General features: G+C 38.9%; 1 protein-coding gene across 4 annotated transcripts in view; it reads right to left on the minus strand.

Annotated features, from left to right (window-relative positions):
* The window catches only part of PPHLN1 (periphilin 1), a 141,899-nt gene that overhangs the window by 111,848 nt on the left and 13,819 nt on the right, over positions 1-16,232 (minus strand). For 3 of the 4 annotated variants that reach the window (XM_074942189.1, XM_074942186.1, XM_074942187.1), the window contains 3 exons: positions 9,204-9,253; positions 6,783-6,874; positions 1,548-1,718 (listed from right to left, as the gene is read on the minus strand). In XM_074942189.1, coding sequence (XP_074798290.1) covers positions 1,548-1,718; positions 6,783-6,874; position 9,204 — 264 coding nt within the window. In that variant the 5' untranslated portion in view covers positions 9,205-9,253. The remainder of the gene's footprint in view (positions 1-1,547; positions 1,719-6,782; positions 6,875-9,203; positions 9,254-16,232) is intronic. The other variant, XM_074942188.1, reaches the window with a different exon arrangement.

Raw genomic sequence — 16,232 nt, forward strand, 5'->3', positions numbered from 1 at the left:
TAACCAGTTACCAATCCATGAGAGCACCTTCCTTCGTATCCCGTGGCTGCTTACTTTGCATAAGAGCCTTTGGTGAGGGACCTTGTCAAAGGCTTTCTGAAAATCTAAGTACATTATATCCACTGGATCCCCCGGGTCCACATGCTTGTTGACCCTCTCAAAGAATTCTAGTAGATTGGTGAGGCATGATTTCCCTTTACTAAAACCATGTTGACTCTTCCTCAACAAATTATGTTAATCTATATGCCTGACAATACTGTTCTTTATTATAGTTTCAACCAGTTTGCCTGGTACTGAAGTCAGGCTTACAAGCCTATAATTGCCAGGATCACCTCTGGAGCCCTTTTTAAAAATTGGTGTCACATTAGCTATCCTCCAGTCATCTGGTACAGAAGCTGATTTAAATGATAGGTTACAGACTACAGTTAGGAGTTCTGCAATTTCACATTTGAGTTCCTTCAGAACTCTTGGGTGAATACTATCTGGTCCTCGTGACTTACTGCTGTTTAATTTATCAATTTGTTCCAAAACCTCCTCTAATGATACCTCAACAATATAGATGTAAGATACAATTAGGAATAAATAAAGCTTGGTTACTATCTACCATGTTACAAAAGTATTTAATAGATTTATAGGATGGAATTTTTTTTAATCTTTCAGAGAGATTTTCTCCCACTATTTGTCCATTTCTCCCCACCCCCCACACTTTGTTCAAGAGCATCCATACACACGCATTCTTTTCTCTTCACACCAAAAAATTTTAATATTATATACTGTGAAAAGTAACAATATTAAATCCAAATCAGGACTGAGTCTCAACAATAGGTAATCTCTATTGTGCCCTCTTAGCAATAATGGGAAAACTGCCCGTTTGAAATTTATATATTTCAAATTTTTGAATAAGACAGGGAGGTACCCGATTTTCAGAAATGACCACTGATTTTGTATCCACAAGTAAGAGCAGGCACAAATTATTATGACCCATATTACAGCATTCAACTATCTATTATTGCCCTTGCAAATCAGGAGGATAGATGTACAAGTGCCAGAAAATGAACTGTATTTATTTGAGCCCATTAACTTGCACATGCAAGCATCTGGGATGTGTGGAAGAACTCTCTAAACCACTTATCAGCTCTGCGCCTCAAACCCACGTAGGAGAATGGGCGAGGAAAAGGAAAGACAGACAAGGCTTCTGGCCACATATGTTCTACCCAAACAGACAGGGATACGGCACGGCTGTTCACTCCCGGAGTAGCTGCTGAAGTGCAGGCACATGAAAATGTAGTGTCGTTATCCTGCAATCATGACAGACTTAGAAGCTAAAATGACGGCACACAAAGTACTGTCAAAAGCAAATAAATAAATAAATTTAAAAATTGTTTTTTTCCTTTAACCTTTCAGTTTAATTATTTACAATAATACTGAAAAATGTTGAGGGAGAAATTATTTTTGAGATGACAATGTCTCTTTAATTGTGCACACAGATTCAAACATGAATGAAAACATAAGCAATACGTTCATGGGAGAAAAATCAAGTTACGTACCCCTCTATGTGGTGGGCCACTTCTTCGTTCATGGGCAAAACTTCGGCCCTCCTCATAGTCTCTGTAGTCAACATGACTATAATCATCATATCTACTGTAACTTCCTTCTGCAGGTCTATCTAGTAGTGGTGGTTTCTTGGGTGCAACATTAACTACTCTATGGTAGTCATCCTAAAAATACAAAACAAATATAAAACACACTACATTTTATTTTCACAACAGACTTCCAGTAGTAAAACACAAAAGTTTTTTTTTTTTTTAAAAAAGGGGGGGGCGGTGGTGTACATGAATGTGGTTATTCCCCAAAAAAATATTGAACTGCAACATTCTTAAAAAGGCTACATACTTAAGCGTGGAGAAAACATGCAAGAAAAACAGCAAGCAAGTCTGATGATGGATAACACATTACATTTATATGGTGTCTAATCTGATGTAGCATCCCAGCCATCTTGTGTTTATAGTGAAATGTCACAAAAGCAGTCTGTGAGTTAGCTTTAAAAGCCTAAAAATCAGGTCTCCATTTTTTAAAAAAATTACTCCAGTTTAAATTTCTTGTATGCTTTGACACCAATTTCAGAAATGATGGCGATAAAGAAAATTATCTTCAGCAATGCCTCATAAATAAAGGGCCTGTTGATAAATGTAATTTATTATTTGAATGCCAATAGTGTACTCAAAATACATAAACATAGAGGAGGTAGTGCTTGTTCAAAAGAAATCAATCTGAATAGAGAAGTAATACAATTGTGACACAATGCAGTAGATCACCAGAGGATGCATTCAAACGAGTGTTTTAATGCTTGCATTTTTGTTTTATTTTTTTCTAAATAAGTGTTGCAACACTGACAATGGATTTAAAGTGTCTTATCTCTGTTTTTTTGGAATGTATAATTCTTCCAGTACAATTGCTTCAGAATAAAACTTAATATACCAGTTATCTATTCAAGAGATGTCCACCCCACAAGTTTGGTTTAGACTGGCTGGAACACTTTGTTCCCCTTAGGTTAAACAAATTTTTTTTTGTTTGTCGGTGTCATGATGCATGGATCTTGAATCCAGGCCCACAAGGTCTGTAAGAGCAGCCATGCTCCAACCTTCCACCCAGCAGCCTGCTGGCAATATAGCTTGCCTGAAACCCATGAAGCCCAGTGCCAGTGTGAAGCTCTGCCCTTGTGTGCCAATTGGCAGAGTCCCAGAGCGGTTGACTGGCCCTACTTAAGCCAGCAGTAGGAAAGAGGAAGCTGCCCAAACAACTGGGCTCCACCCTGCTCTGGACAGTGTGTCTTTTACTTCCTGGCCCTGCTACCCATTGGCTATGGGGAAAAAATAAGAGGTGCTCAGCGCCCACAAGACAGATTAAACTTTTGTGGGCCCCAGCCCCACTCAGACTCTTCCCCCCGAAGCCCCGCCCACCACTCAGCCTCTTCCAGAGGCCCCACCTGCAACTCCTTCCTGTCCCCACTCGACCTCTTCCCCCCTTAGGCCCCACCCCCGCTTGGCCTCTTCCCCTTGAAGCCCCACCTGTGCTCCGCCCCCAGGCCCTGCCCCTGCTTCGCTTCTTTCCCCTGAGACTCTGCCCTCGGCTCACATGGGGGAGGAGCGGGTGGAGAGGAGCAAGCACCCACTGGCAAAACCAAAAGTCAGCACCTGTGCCACTACCCATTCCTGCTCCCCGCTCCTGCATGCACAGCTTAATTTCCTGGCATTCCAACCCAGCTTGACTCCTGGCATCCGACTTCTTGTTCTCAACCTCCAGTTTGTCATCTGACTCGGTTCCCGACTCATGGTTCTGATCAGGTTTGTTTCCTGCTTCTGACCTCCCAGTATCCCAACACAGAGAATTCTTGACTCCTGTCTAGTGACTGTGGACTCTAGCTCTGACAAGTAGGTCTGGCCACCCGTGACCTGGCCATGATAGCTTATTATTGAGGAGGTGTGTGTGTGTGTGGCAGGGTATTACTTAATCCCCATCTCATGTCAACGTGCCATATCCTGTCACACTCTTAAGAAGTGAATTTTATGCAGTATTTCCCCCTTTGTGATTGGCCCCCACTATCACTATGGAGCACAAAGGTCACATATGGGAGATAAAGTAGTCAGCTAGCTCCATGCTCCAACATGTTTCCATGGTTTTGACATCACCGGTGCACAAAGATCCTTAGTTTGGTTACTAAGGGCATCCGGCATATATTGCTGAAGATGCAAATGTAGCTTTCTAGAAGTTGAACATATTCTATGAACTGTTGGTACGTAAAAAAATTAAGTGAAATCCTGAGAGCCAGCCCTTAACTTTTAAAATTTCCTTCCTTTACCAATTTAAATCAAACCCTCAGAGCTAAACTTTCAGTGGTCTTTTTTTAGGAATGCCCCAATACAGAGGGAGAGCCCTGCATTTGCACATGCAACCTTGAGGGGGAAAAATAAACATGAAAAACAACCCTTTTTCAAGTTGTAGTCACAATCTAATGCTTTGAAACTTTCAGCAGGAAGAGGTATATTAGGGTCACAGACTGTTAATGCATTATAAATAAACTTGCTGACAGCCCAGCAAGTCTACTAAAGGGCAATCAATTACAGACACCTAATGAAAAAAAATAAAATCTTACTCCATAGACTAGATACAATGTAGAGGCCACACGTATACAAAATATCACAGGGCTTGATGAACCATTGAAGGCAAGCTATCTCATGGAATACCATTCCTAACATATACATTAGGCTTATGACTTGGTGACCCTGAAAGAACATATGGTCTGAAGCTATATTAGAAGTACTCACTCTGTCAATCCACCCTAAAGATTACATCACAAAACTGTACCAATGACATATAGAAAACACAATTTTAAAGTGTTCCAACAGTAAGAATATTGTAAAGGTGTGAACAATATTGTGTAGAGTATGGGCAACTCTGCAAAATCCTACTGTCTGGCATTTTAGCATTTGCCAGCATCTGAGACCTCAGTCTACAATAGACTTTATTTTGATATGTTACATTCAGTTTCAGGACCAAGCTTAAGGCTTTTGTTCTCTTGAATAGTAGAGACAAGACACACAGATACGCCAGTCATTAAAAATTGACATAAAATATTCCAGCCCAGGAACAACATTCATCTCCTTGTCACCTGCCATGAAGACTGATAATTATGAATGTGCTAATGATATTTTACATGACCATCCAAAAACAAAATTAAAAAAACTCCTTGCCCTGAGCAAGTAGAATTTTGCAAGTCTGGATGTAACACTCAGTGGTGATGAAGGAAATTGCCTTGCAGTAGCTACCTCAAAGCAACAGAGCAGAACCAGAAGAAGCCACACATCCTAGCTTCATAGTATAATAAATTGAGATTGGCAAACCAAAGTTTTACTATTAATTTTTTTGGGAGGTATATCAGTAGACTCTACTGGTCATGCCATTCTATTGTGATGTTATTTGGAATATAAACCTACAGTTGGGGTATTTGTTTCAGTCTCTCCTGTATGATAATATTATTATATCCCCTCAATGCTCAGAGATTTTTCCTTCATAGCTAAACTTATGCATAAACCTCTGTAATGTGTGTGCTATACTTGTTTCCTAGAGAGTTTGAAAGACTAATAGAATTTAAGAATTTTATTGCTATAATGGTTACATTAAGTTAGCAAATTGTTAGACAAACCAAATGTTACTTTGTTTAAAAAAAAAATCTAATATCTGTAAAAGTCCATCTGCCATTCCTTTTGTTCTATTGCTGGTAAGACTACTCGAGGAGCAACTGAGTATCTGACTAAATACCCTGTTCAAACTTATCTGGTTTCCAGTTTGTTGAAAATGGAGAAATTTTGCTGACCCCTGTAAAGAAAGTTAAAACATCACACAACAGCCAAAACACCAATACACTGATCAACAGAAAGAGAGAGCCACATACACCTTGTGACACTAGTTACCAATAACAGTAAGTTACAAAAAGTGCAGGCTGAGAATATGTGATGGGAGAGTGAAATAAGACAAAAGGTAGCCCAGGTCAATTGAACAACCACTAAATCTCCAAGATTCACTAAGAAGAGGGGAAGGACACAAAGTAGACAGCAGAGACTGATACCTGAGGTTTTATGTTGCCAAATACATACTGTGTACCCTGTAATCAGAAATAATTTAGAAAATGTTCTTTAAATTCTATTTAACTGCAACAGCTCAAAAGCTAAATTTAAGAGTGATTTTGGTTTCTCTCTTCTCCAGATATTCAGATATAAAAGAAAATAGTTTACCTACTTTGTTCTTTTTTATAGTTTTGCAAATGTTTGTGTTTACTTTTAAAGACCTAAAATAGGTAGCTGAAATTCTAATTTTACAACTGAGAACAAAATAAGTTTTATAAACAGACTGCATATCATTAACTATACTGCAAAAAGAAAAGGAGTACTTGTGGCACCTTAGAGACTAACCAATTTATTTGAGCATAAGCTTTCGTGAGCTACAGCTCACTTCATCGGATGCATACTGTGGAAAATACAGAAGACGTTTTTATACACAAACCATGAAAAAATGGGTGATCATCACTACAAAAGGTTTTCTCTCCCCACACCCCACTCTCCTGCTGGTAATAGCTTATGTAAAGTGATCACTCTCCTTACAATGTGTACTGTTTCCTTTGTAATTAATGTCCCAATAAGTATCTAACAGGCAGCTGCTGCTAACTTGTATTTTCAATACTTACGGTTTAAACTTTTGCTTAAATCTTTGCATACACCAACAGCATTGTTTCTTACTGCTCTACGTAAGACCCTGAGTTCACAATCTCACCACCTTAGTCCAGTTTTAATATTTGATAGAGAAAGCAAAAAAAAAAAAAAAATCTTTCCAGCAAATTGCATAGCCTCAGTAAAACTGGGAAGAATCTGAATGGCCCATGTTTAACTGCACACAAAATATATTGAACACTTATGTACAGAAGATTATCTACTTGAAGTACTTCCCAGTGAACATCAACCTGATTCTACACAAAGAGCAATGTGGGCAGATCCTATCATCCATGTGGAGTCCAGTTAACTTTATGAGACTCACAGATTCACCAGATCTGCCCAGGCAGATCCATTTGCAAGATCAGTGCCTTAAATGTTAGTCACAATATGATCTCCGAAAATGGAATTAAATGATAAGAAAAAAAATTAATGAAAAGATTCAGCTCTAATAAGTACTATTTTTTTAAAAATAGTACAAGCCCAATATTTAGACAATATAGCATATACAGTACTTACGTCAGAATGAATTCTTGGTGGGAGTCGTTCTCTTGGAAGTCTTTCATACTCATATCGTCCTTCAGACCACATTTCATCTCTTCTATATGCCACTAAAGATAAAAATTCAAGCAGAGAAAAGTATACGTGTTATGCACAGGTAAGAAGCAAGAAGTGTCAAAATAAGAAGTCTCCTACTTGTCCTAATATAACATACTATGCGCAGGAAAAAAAAGCAATACGTTCTTTTTGAAAGGGCTTAATTAACACTGGACACTGTCCAGCTAAAAAATGGAAAAGGAGTATTGTCTATTGTTTCCTAAAAAAGTATTAGATTGGAAATCTGATGACATCGTTGCTCTAAGCCTCCAAAATACGAGACTATAAACTATTTCGAAAACTTGGTAAATATGAACATAGTCATAAAAGTCTGATATACCAGCCTGTTAAAAACCCGATTATTTATTATTCTGACAACCATTTACTTTCTCCATACCTGAACTGTGAATGTTGCAATTTGGAACGAAAATAGTCTTTACTGAGACTAAGGCCTTTGCTAGGCTGAAAAAAATCTTGGTTTGACTTTTTAAAAAGTTCTGCATTGTGCAATTCAAAAAAGACCCATTGCATGTGTAGCAACAATTAGGAAAGTGAGTACATGTTGATGATAGGGCTTATTCATGTGATGCACAGGATAGCAGTACTAGGGTGGCCAACTTTCTAATGTCTGAAAAACGGACCTCCTGGCCCACCTCTTGACCCGAGGCCTCGCCAACGGCTCCACCTCTTCACACAAGGCCTCCCCCGTCACTCACTGCTCTCCCCCCTCAACTCCAGTGTGAGCAGCCCCAAGGGACTTGCAAACCGCAGCTGCAGCAGCAGGCCACCTGGAAGTGAAGGTCAGAAGAGCGCTGTGGCTGCACAGGAGCAGCCAGGTAGCCCCGCGCCTCCCACTGCGCTGCCTGCCCAGCAGCCCCCTTCCCTACCTGCTCAAGCCCTCCCCACTCCAGAGCTGCCTGAGAGTGCAGCTAGGGGAAGCACTGGCTGGCAGGGCAGTTTGCATACTTTCCTTCCTGGGGAATGTTCCATGCCCACTCAGAGCCCCTTACACCACTCGCCATGGGTCCCCGCACTCTGTCTTCCACCGCAGCCCTGCAAACTGCGCTCCTCAGAAGGGCAGCCTGCGGCCTGAGCAAGTGCATGTATGCTGCTGCGGGAGCTTCCACTTCAGGCCCAGGCAACAGGCTTCCACTCCCACTCCCGCCCACGGTAACCAGACTTTTAGTATCCAGTCAGTACATCTGACGGGACACTGCCAGGTTCCCTGTTCAACCAGACTTTCCAGTTGAAGACCGGACACCTGTGAACCTGAAGCAGCACCAGTCCACTATACACAGCTTACAATCTCCACTTGTACAAAAGCCCTTCCCCACCAACCCTGCATACAAATGTTACTGCAACGTTAAGATTGCACGGTTAAAATTACAGTCAGGAAATGCAAAAAAAAGTAATTCACTCCACTTTCTAATAAGGTTGAACAATTCCAAAATATTAAATATCATTTTCTATTTATCCTTTCCATGGATCAGTTTAGTCATCTGTAAAATTACAAAAGCATGATACAGAACTCAGAAGAGAGCTGGGAAGCTTAGCATGTTTAATGTGTTTTTAAATCAGATGAAAGGTACTCTATATATACAAAATATTTGTAAAAATTGTGGTCTCTGACAGAATGCAAAATCTCTTTTTCTTGGAATTAAATTAATTAGAATTTCTATTCTTAAATAATCTGTATAAAGTGTATCCAGGTTTGAGTACAACCATTACTGTAATAAGAAAACCGCACAATCCAGCATGTAACATAATTCACCAAACTGAAGAGATCCAATAGGAAGTGGCAAAAAATTACGAAAACTGAAAACCCCAATCTGAAATGTATTTTAGGATGGATATAGAAATACAGAAGAAAGACACATCAATTAAATAAGAGTTTGCTAAAATTACATTTACATTTTTTTCCTCTTGGGTAATAGTAGTTCCAACTATTAAAACTGAATGGTCCATAGAGAGGAAAAAACAGCCATAGGAGACGACAGCCGACCTATAAGTCCCACAGTACAGACCCTGTACAAAGTTTTTAATGAGGAAAGTCTTTAATAAAAAAAATAAGGAGCAGGATACGCCAAAAAGAGACAACCCACCAACATTTGGAAGGTGAGGACCTATGAAACTTTCTGGTGTAACCTCATACCAGGAAAAACACCAAACAAAAACAAAACCAGAAAACAACTGTACTCAGGATTTTTTAAAAAGAGTAACCACAAAAATCTGGTAAGAAATAGTGCAATAAATAAGCTTAACAGTTACCACAAGTAGTACTAGTTTAGCTATATATATTTTGCAAAAGAGCACAAACAAAAACTTTGTATCTGTACCACTTACTTTTGCGTCTATTTTATCAACCAGTATTTGAAGTCCCATTCAATTAGTTCCTATGAAATTAAAAACAAAAATACATTAGCAAAAAACAAAAAACCCCACCAAAATACAAAACAAAAAACCACCAACTCTACACATTTAAAATACAATAATTTTGCTTTCTCGCTATTAGTTTTCACTACGAAAATTAACCAGTTGTGGTTTTTTTTAATCCAAATTCTAAATGATGAGCTAGAAGAGATCCAGTGTCACTTTCTTCCATCTCCCTGAACTAGTGCAGAATGGTCCACTATCCTAAACCAATGAGATGTAGCCAGTAAACTCAAAAATATCTAATTTCAACGTCTCAACCTTCCACAGCCAATTATTCTAGCCACTTGACCTATCTGCAATATTTAATGTATTTTGGCTGTTTTAATCTGATTCGAAAGACAGAAATAAGAACCAGCAACATGTGACCAACCAGCACTCCAGACTACCAGTGGCCCATGACACACAGTTTAAGAACCATTAGTCCAATGGTGGTTCTCAATCTTTGGGGTCATCAGGGCTGGCATTAGACTTGTTCAGGCTCAGGGTTGAAGCCTGAGAGCAACCAGCCCTTCAGCCCTGGGCAGTGGGGCTCAGGCTTTGGCTTCAGCTCTGGATGGCAGGCCTCAGGATACAGGCCCCTCCACCCCATCTGGGGCTGAAGACTTCAGGCTTGGGCTCAAGCTTCAATCCCCCTTCTTGGGGTCATGTAATAATCTTTGTTGTCAGAAGTGGTCACAGTGCAATGAAGTTTGAGAACCCAATATAAATTTTACCTTTGATAATTTTAAACTAACTCCCTAGGAGATAGCACTTTCCCTAGCTGTATGAAGTATCTGTACACAATTATAGTTTCCACCATTAGAGCCTGTCTACATTATAATTACAAATGAGTCAGGGGACCTATTTACAACTTGGTTCCATTTTAGAACATAGATGGGATTTTAACCAAGTTCCATAATCCGGACACATCCAAAAATTTGGCCCAGTTACAGAACTTAGTTAAGAGCCTGTCTACCCTACTAAATAGCACTGTGTTGTAACTAGGTCTACTCTGATTGGTTGACCTAGTTACAACACAGGTCAACCTCCAATAGGCCCTTTGTCATCCTCTCTCCAAATTTTTCACATTAAGTACCGATTTTTGTTAGGTGCTTAGCACCCTCATCACTCTTTGAAATCACTGGATTCCCAGATATCCTCTCTGTTGTAGTGGTTAACATTAGAGTGTTGCACACTTTGCTGTTTCTATAGGCTGAGTGCATTACACCCACTAGAGCCTCTTACATTCCTCCCTTCCTCTCCACAAGCTCCCTGTGTTCCACCATCCTATTCCTGCTATTTCAGGGACTCCTTGCAACCCCACCCCTCCCCTCATGCCAGTGACTCCATGTGTACCCCATGTCTACCTTTCAATTTTTCCAATTTTCACCAGAATCCATAAGGTTCTGGCCATTGATGCCTAAACCATTCCCTGAAATTTTGGAACTGATCGGACGTAGCATTCAAAAGTTGGAAACAAATGCCATCAAATTGAGTGTAAGGCCTTCCTTTGCTTGATCATTTAAGCCACTTCTGGCACTCTGAGGTTTGTGGTTGGCAGTAAGCAAAAATTCCACTCGCCCATAGTCTTATCAGTTTTCACTGCTGCTGCTCCAAACACTGTGGGTGAAAATGGCAAGAATCATCATAAATATTCTGCTGCTGTTTAAGAATGCTTTGAGTAGAAGCTATCCACAGCACAGCAGCCCTCAAAAAGAGAGGCCAAGAAAGGGATAGAGAAAGAGGCACCCACTGTGAGCAACCAGGTTGAATGAATGATAGAATGCCAATACACACACATGTGATGCCCATCACATCAGTGAGGAAACTTGGGGAGAGAACGAGTAACAGGTATACCTTCCACCGACTCTCATGAGAGTGAGGAGGCTCTGCAAGTGGAGTGGGGAAATGGAGAGAATGCTTCCTCTGTCACCCAGCAACAGAGGGGGCTAAGTACAGACACATACTAGACAGAGTCTACTCTGAAAAATGGAACCTGCTAGCAGTCTGGGGCAATATCCTCTTCTTTCCACTCACAGAGGAAAGTATGAGAGAATACTGCCTTTTCACCTAAGCATTGTCCCTGTACAGTGGGGCCCCTATTCCTGTCTCTGCATAGTAGGTTTAATCCTCCACCTTTTAAGTATCTGGTGAAATTTCCACATCTTAGACTATCTGCAACTGGACAGGAATGAGTAGGCAGATAAATAAACTAATGGGATAAGACAGAATAGGGAAATGCGGTATAGACAAAGAAATAAGGACGAAAGAGAAAAGGAGAGGAAGTAGTGAATACACTGCAGAAAAAAACAGAAAAAAGGATGAGTCACTTAAGACAACTCAAGAAAAATACACTATGATCTACTATAGGGAAGAAAAGGAAGAAAATGTGAAATGAAGTCAGGATGAGAAAGATACTATACCTCTCTTGCTTTTGATGTTGCAAGTTATATTATTACAAAATCATTAAACAGAAAGTTCACTTGCAACATGACACTACTGAATACACACAACTGTTTTATTCCTTTAAACAGTTACAGCTTGAGGCAGAGACAAAGAAGAATTTACCATTTAAGGGGACTGACTTTGAAGGGAGCATTACCCTAACATCTTTCCTATAGTCACTGACAGAATTAATAATTAAATATACTGTCATCTTTTTATTTCCTCCACCAGCTACATTAGTGGATTCATGTCTCATTTTCAAACAACAATTGCTTGTAAACTGTAGTATTCTTGTCCTTGAAAATTCTCTGTTGCACAAGCTGAAGTCCTATCAGCATTTATAAAGTGCTTATCAATGTGGTATCTATTGGCTGTACATGCATTAAAAAAGATGCAAGAATCATCATTAAAATCTACTCATGGTTGAGAATGTTATGAAGTAAATTGATTTAATTGGGCTGATAAAGATACACAAAGTGGTGTTAGACATAAAAATTTCAAAACAGAACTATTTTAAATTTTCATCAAAAAAGCTACTACATTTATTCAACAATTTATACATACAACCATAAAATTAAATAGCATAATTTATTTTGAGTTACAAAGAAAATGAAATAAAACTTCTATTGACTTCAGAGGAAGTAAAATTGAGTCTTTATTCTCCTTTGTAATTGAAATATCTTGTATTTATATTGAAGTTTTCCTTTAAATGAAATATTCTGTTCCAAGCAGCTTCAGCTGTAGAAGAGACCACAGGTCTGTGTGTCTAAGTATTTCTAATGCACCAATTACTGTGATAGCTGAATGATAAGTAGAATAAAGTTTACACAACAGTGATTAACTGAAAGTCTAACTTGCTTTACCTTTTGCTGATTCAGCATAAAAAGTAATTCTATGTAGTCCACCATCCCAGTCAATTTTAAGTGTAATGTCTTTAAAAGCTCTAGCACAAAAACTGCGTTGTATGAGCATTATTAAGGAAAAAACAAATTTGGATTAAAAGTTAATAGGCTTTAATAGTTTTATTACAAAAGAAATATGGGCTTCCTGAGGGTTATTCATGTGCTGAGGTGATGTGCACGAATATACATTTGTAAATAAACAGCTGAAGACCAACATTTTCAAATAAGAGCTAACTAAGTTCCCACGTGTGGGATTTTTTAGTGACTCAAGGTGGTCAATCTATTTTGTTTATCAAAAAGAAGGTTAAAGGGTGACTTGATCACATTCTAAGTACCTACATGGGGAACAGAAATTTGATAACAGATGGCTCTTGAATTTAGCAGAAAAAGATATATCAAGATCCAATGGCTGAAGTTGAAGCTAGACAAATTCAAACTAGAAATGAGGCACAATTTTTTTTTAAACCACGAGGGTAATTAACCATTAAAACAACTTACCAAGGGTTGTGGTGCATTCTCCACCACTGATCATTTTAAAATCAAGATTGTATGTTATCATAAAAGATATTTTCTAAGTCAACCACAGCTATTGGACTTGGAGCATGAATTAATTCAAGGAAGTCCTTTGATCTGTGTTATAAAGGTGTTCAGACTATGATCACCATGTTCCTTTCTGTCTTTAAATCTATGACTGAACAAAGATTTAAGAAGATGAAATGAGATTTTCAAAAATACACAAGAACATAGGCATTTAAGAAAATAATTAACTATCTAAATAGAGACAGGCTCCAATTTTTAAAAATTTAGCCAAAAACTTCATTCATATGAAGGCTGATCATACATTTTTTTAGTCATCTGCACAAATATCATCTGTTGATATTTGGAAAGTTTCCAAACACCACATATTGGATTGGCCTATTTTGAATCCTGCTTTAACACATGCAATCATGAAATTCTCCAAATCAGTGAGATTACTCACATTAGTAAGGATTTACTGGATCAGACCCTAACATTGTAATACTATATTCAGAATTAACTGCCCTCTCAGTGCAATAAAATTTCTCTCAAAGTTGGATACTGTATATTTTGTCTTGTATCCAAACATATGTGATAGATATTGACTGTACTGCATTTACTAATAGAGAACTTTGACCGCCATAATTTTTCTAATACAGTATACTCCTGGGTTTCTGAAACCTTATTATCAGAATCCCATTATTTCTGGATAACACAGAGGTTCAGATAATAGAGCAGAGACCCCCCTGCCCGGGGAGGCCATCCTGCTGCTGAATGGCTCCTGTGGCAGTGCAGGGAATGCTCTACAGTTCCGCTATCCATGGGAGTGAATGAGTGGGGCCATGACAGCAGAGCTGAAGAGGACTCCCTGAACTGCCTCTGGGAGGGTGATACCTGATCTCAGCAGGTGCAAGGTGTAGAGAAGGTTAGTGTCCTGACCAGGGATCTCTGCTCTGCTCCACCAAGACCGCAGCCTCCCCCCTGCCCCTTGCGCATGCAATAATCCAGGGAGGGTGTACATGTAGCATGTATTGAGATGATGTTTGCTTATTTTCTACAGTAATGTAATGTAAGTAGGCCCAAAAATCTATTTCCTGAAAACAGGTTTGACAATAGTCAAGAGAGGCATGGTAAAGTACGAATAAAGTGAAGTGAGACAATTCAGAGATAAGTTAGGGCATAACCCCAGTTCATGTTGTAAACATGTTTTAGTCCTAATTGGTTTTTACAAATGTTTTAAATAAAATGTTAATGTCTATATTGATGGTTACCGGTCGGGCATTGAAGCAGATGTTAAGATGATGCTTAATGTTAAACAGCCAATGAAAAAGTAGAAAATATTTAATTACAGTTACGGAAATACAGGTATGGTAAAAGAAGGATTTAATGTTCATTAATTAAGTGGCATTATTATCGTTGATTATAAAAAGGGTAGTAGATTGGTTTTAGATAGGCACACCAATCCCGCATCAAGGTACTGTTAAAGAAAGGATTATATCCACACTCCTTAACCAGAGGCAGAACAGCTATGCATTCATCTTTTCACCTTAGAATGTGAGTAGAAATGCAGTGCATGATCATACTGTAATGCATGATGCTTGAACTATTTTATATTAAATAAAATTCAGTTTGGTTTTATTCCTTATGTTTAAACTACTAATTGGAAACACATAAATCAAAGGTTACAAGTGGCAACGCAGGGAGCCCTCTGCAGCCCCACTGTTATGGGACCGAGCAGGGCTATGACAGCAGAGCTGAAGGGAGCTCCCAATTATATGCCCTCTCAATTATATGAACTCCCAATTATCCAAATAAAATCCATTCTATTCAGATAATTGGGAGTATACTCTACTGTGCTACTTAGGCCTGGTCTACTCCTAAAATTGAGATCAACCTAACTACATTGATCACAGCTGTGAAAAATTTCACACCCTCTGGGATTATATGTTATATGGACCTAACTGCCATTGTAGATGCAGCTAGGTCAAAAGAAAAATTCTGTCATTGACCTACTTACTGGCTCTTGGAGAGGTGCATTACCTACTTTAATGGGAAAACTCCGATCAATGTAGAAAACATCTACATTACAGTGCTACAGTAGTGTAGACACACCCTTATTTATTTACTGTATCAGTTTATATTGCCTCTGGGTCAGTGGTGATTGCTTTTATTGAAGTATTCTCTCAGCTAATGGTGTTTCACCATATGTGGGAGACTTATTCTATTAATACTGTAAACACAAGCTGCCCCTTTGTGGCTTGCTGCCAAGAATCAGAGCAAGGAGATCATCACAGCAATAGGTCTTGCTTTGTGCTAGTGCAACAGACCTAATAAAAATGATTTCCTTCTCCACAAAATAGACTAGGATTATGTGGCTCACTTGAAAGTTTTAGGTTTTTGCTTAATTTTTATTTTAGCTTTTTCCTCTTCTCAGTAACATGAATAAGATGGAGGGGTTGAGATACATGAGTGACAGCCATCAACAACTTTTGCTTTTTCTAGGAACCGTAGAATTCTCCTTTTTATGGCACAAGGTGGGGAGTTACCTTCTCACCAGATGATGTCACTTGCCATTTTGTCACCCTCTCCTCCTTTTGTATTAGTCTTTAGCTGGTAGGTTTAGTCCTCTACCTATTATGTGCATTTGGTAAAAATTTTAAATATGAGTACTATATGTTTGTAAGGAGGTGGTTGGAGGAGAGAGAGATTGGGTAAATTTTGAAGAGAGAAGTATGTTGCTGAAGGAAAGAGATTTGGAAATAAGTAGAAGAAAGGAGAGAGGAAATCGCAACCTCCTCCCCTGCATAAGAATGTAGGGAAGGAGATGAGGGAGTAGAAAAGAGAAGAAAGAGGAAACAAACAATGAAAATAATTCATGGAAAGATACATCATGAAAGATACATCATGATTAAGTTAAATACTGTAAACAATACAAAACTGTTTTATTCCTTCATCTTACAGAAGATATGATCTGGGATGAGTGGCTTGGGTGTATGGCAGCACATTTATTTTTTCACCTGGCCATCGAGCATTGGGTAAATTTTTCAATTCCTGATGTTTATTCTGGTAAACAGGCAGCCCTCTGTCTTTTGACAAC

This window comes from Natator depressus, chromosome 1 (genome assembly GCF_965152275.1).
Source record: "Natator depressus isolate rNatDep1 chromosome 1, rNatDep2.hap1, whole genome shotgun sequence".
Lineage (NCBI taxonomy): Eukaryota > Metazoa > Chordata > Testudines > Cheloniidae > Natator > Natator depressus.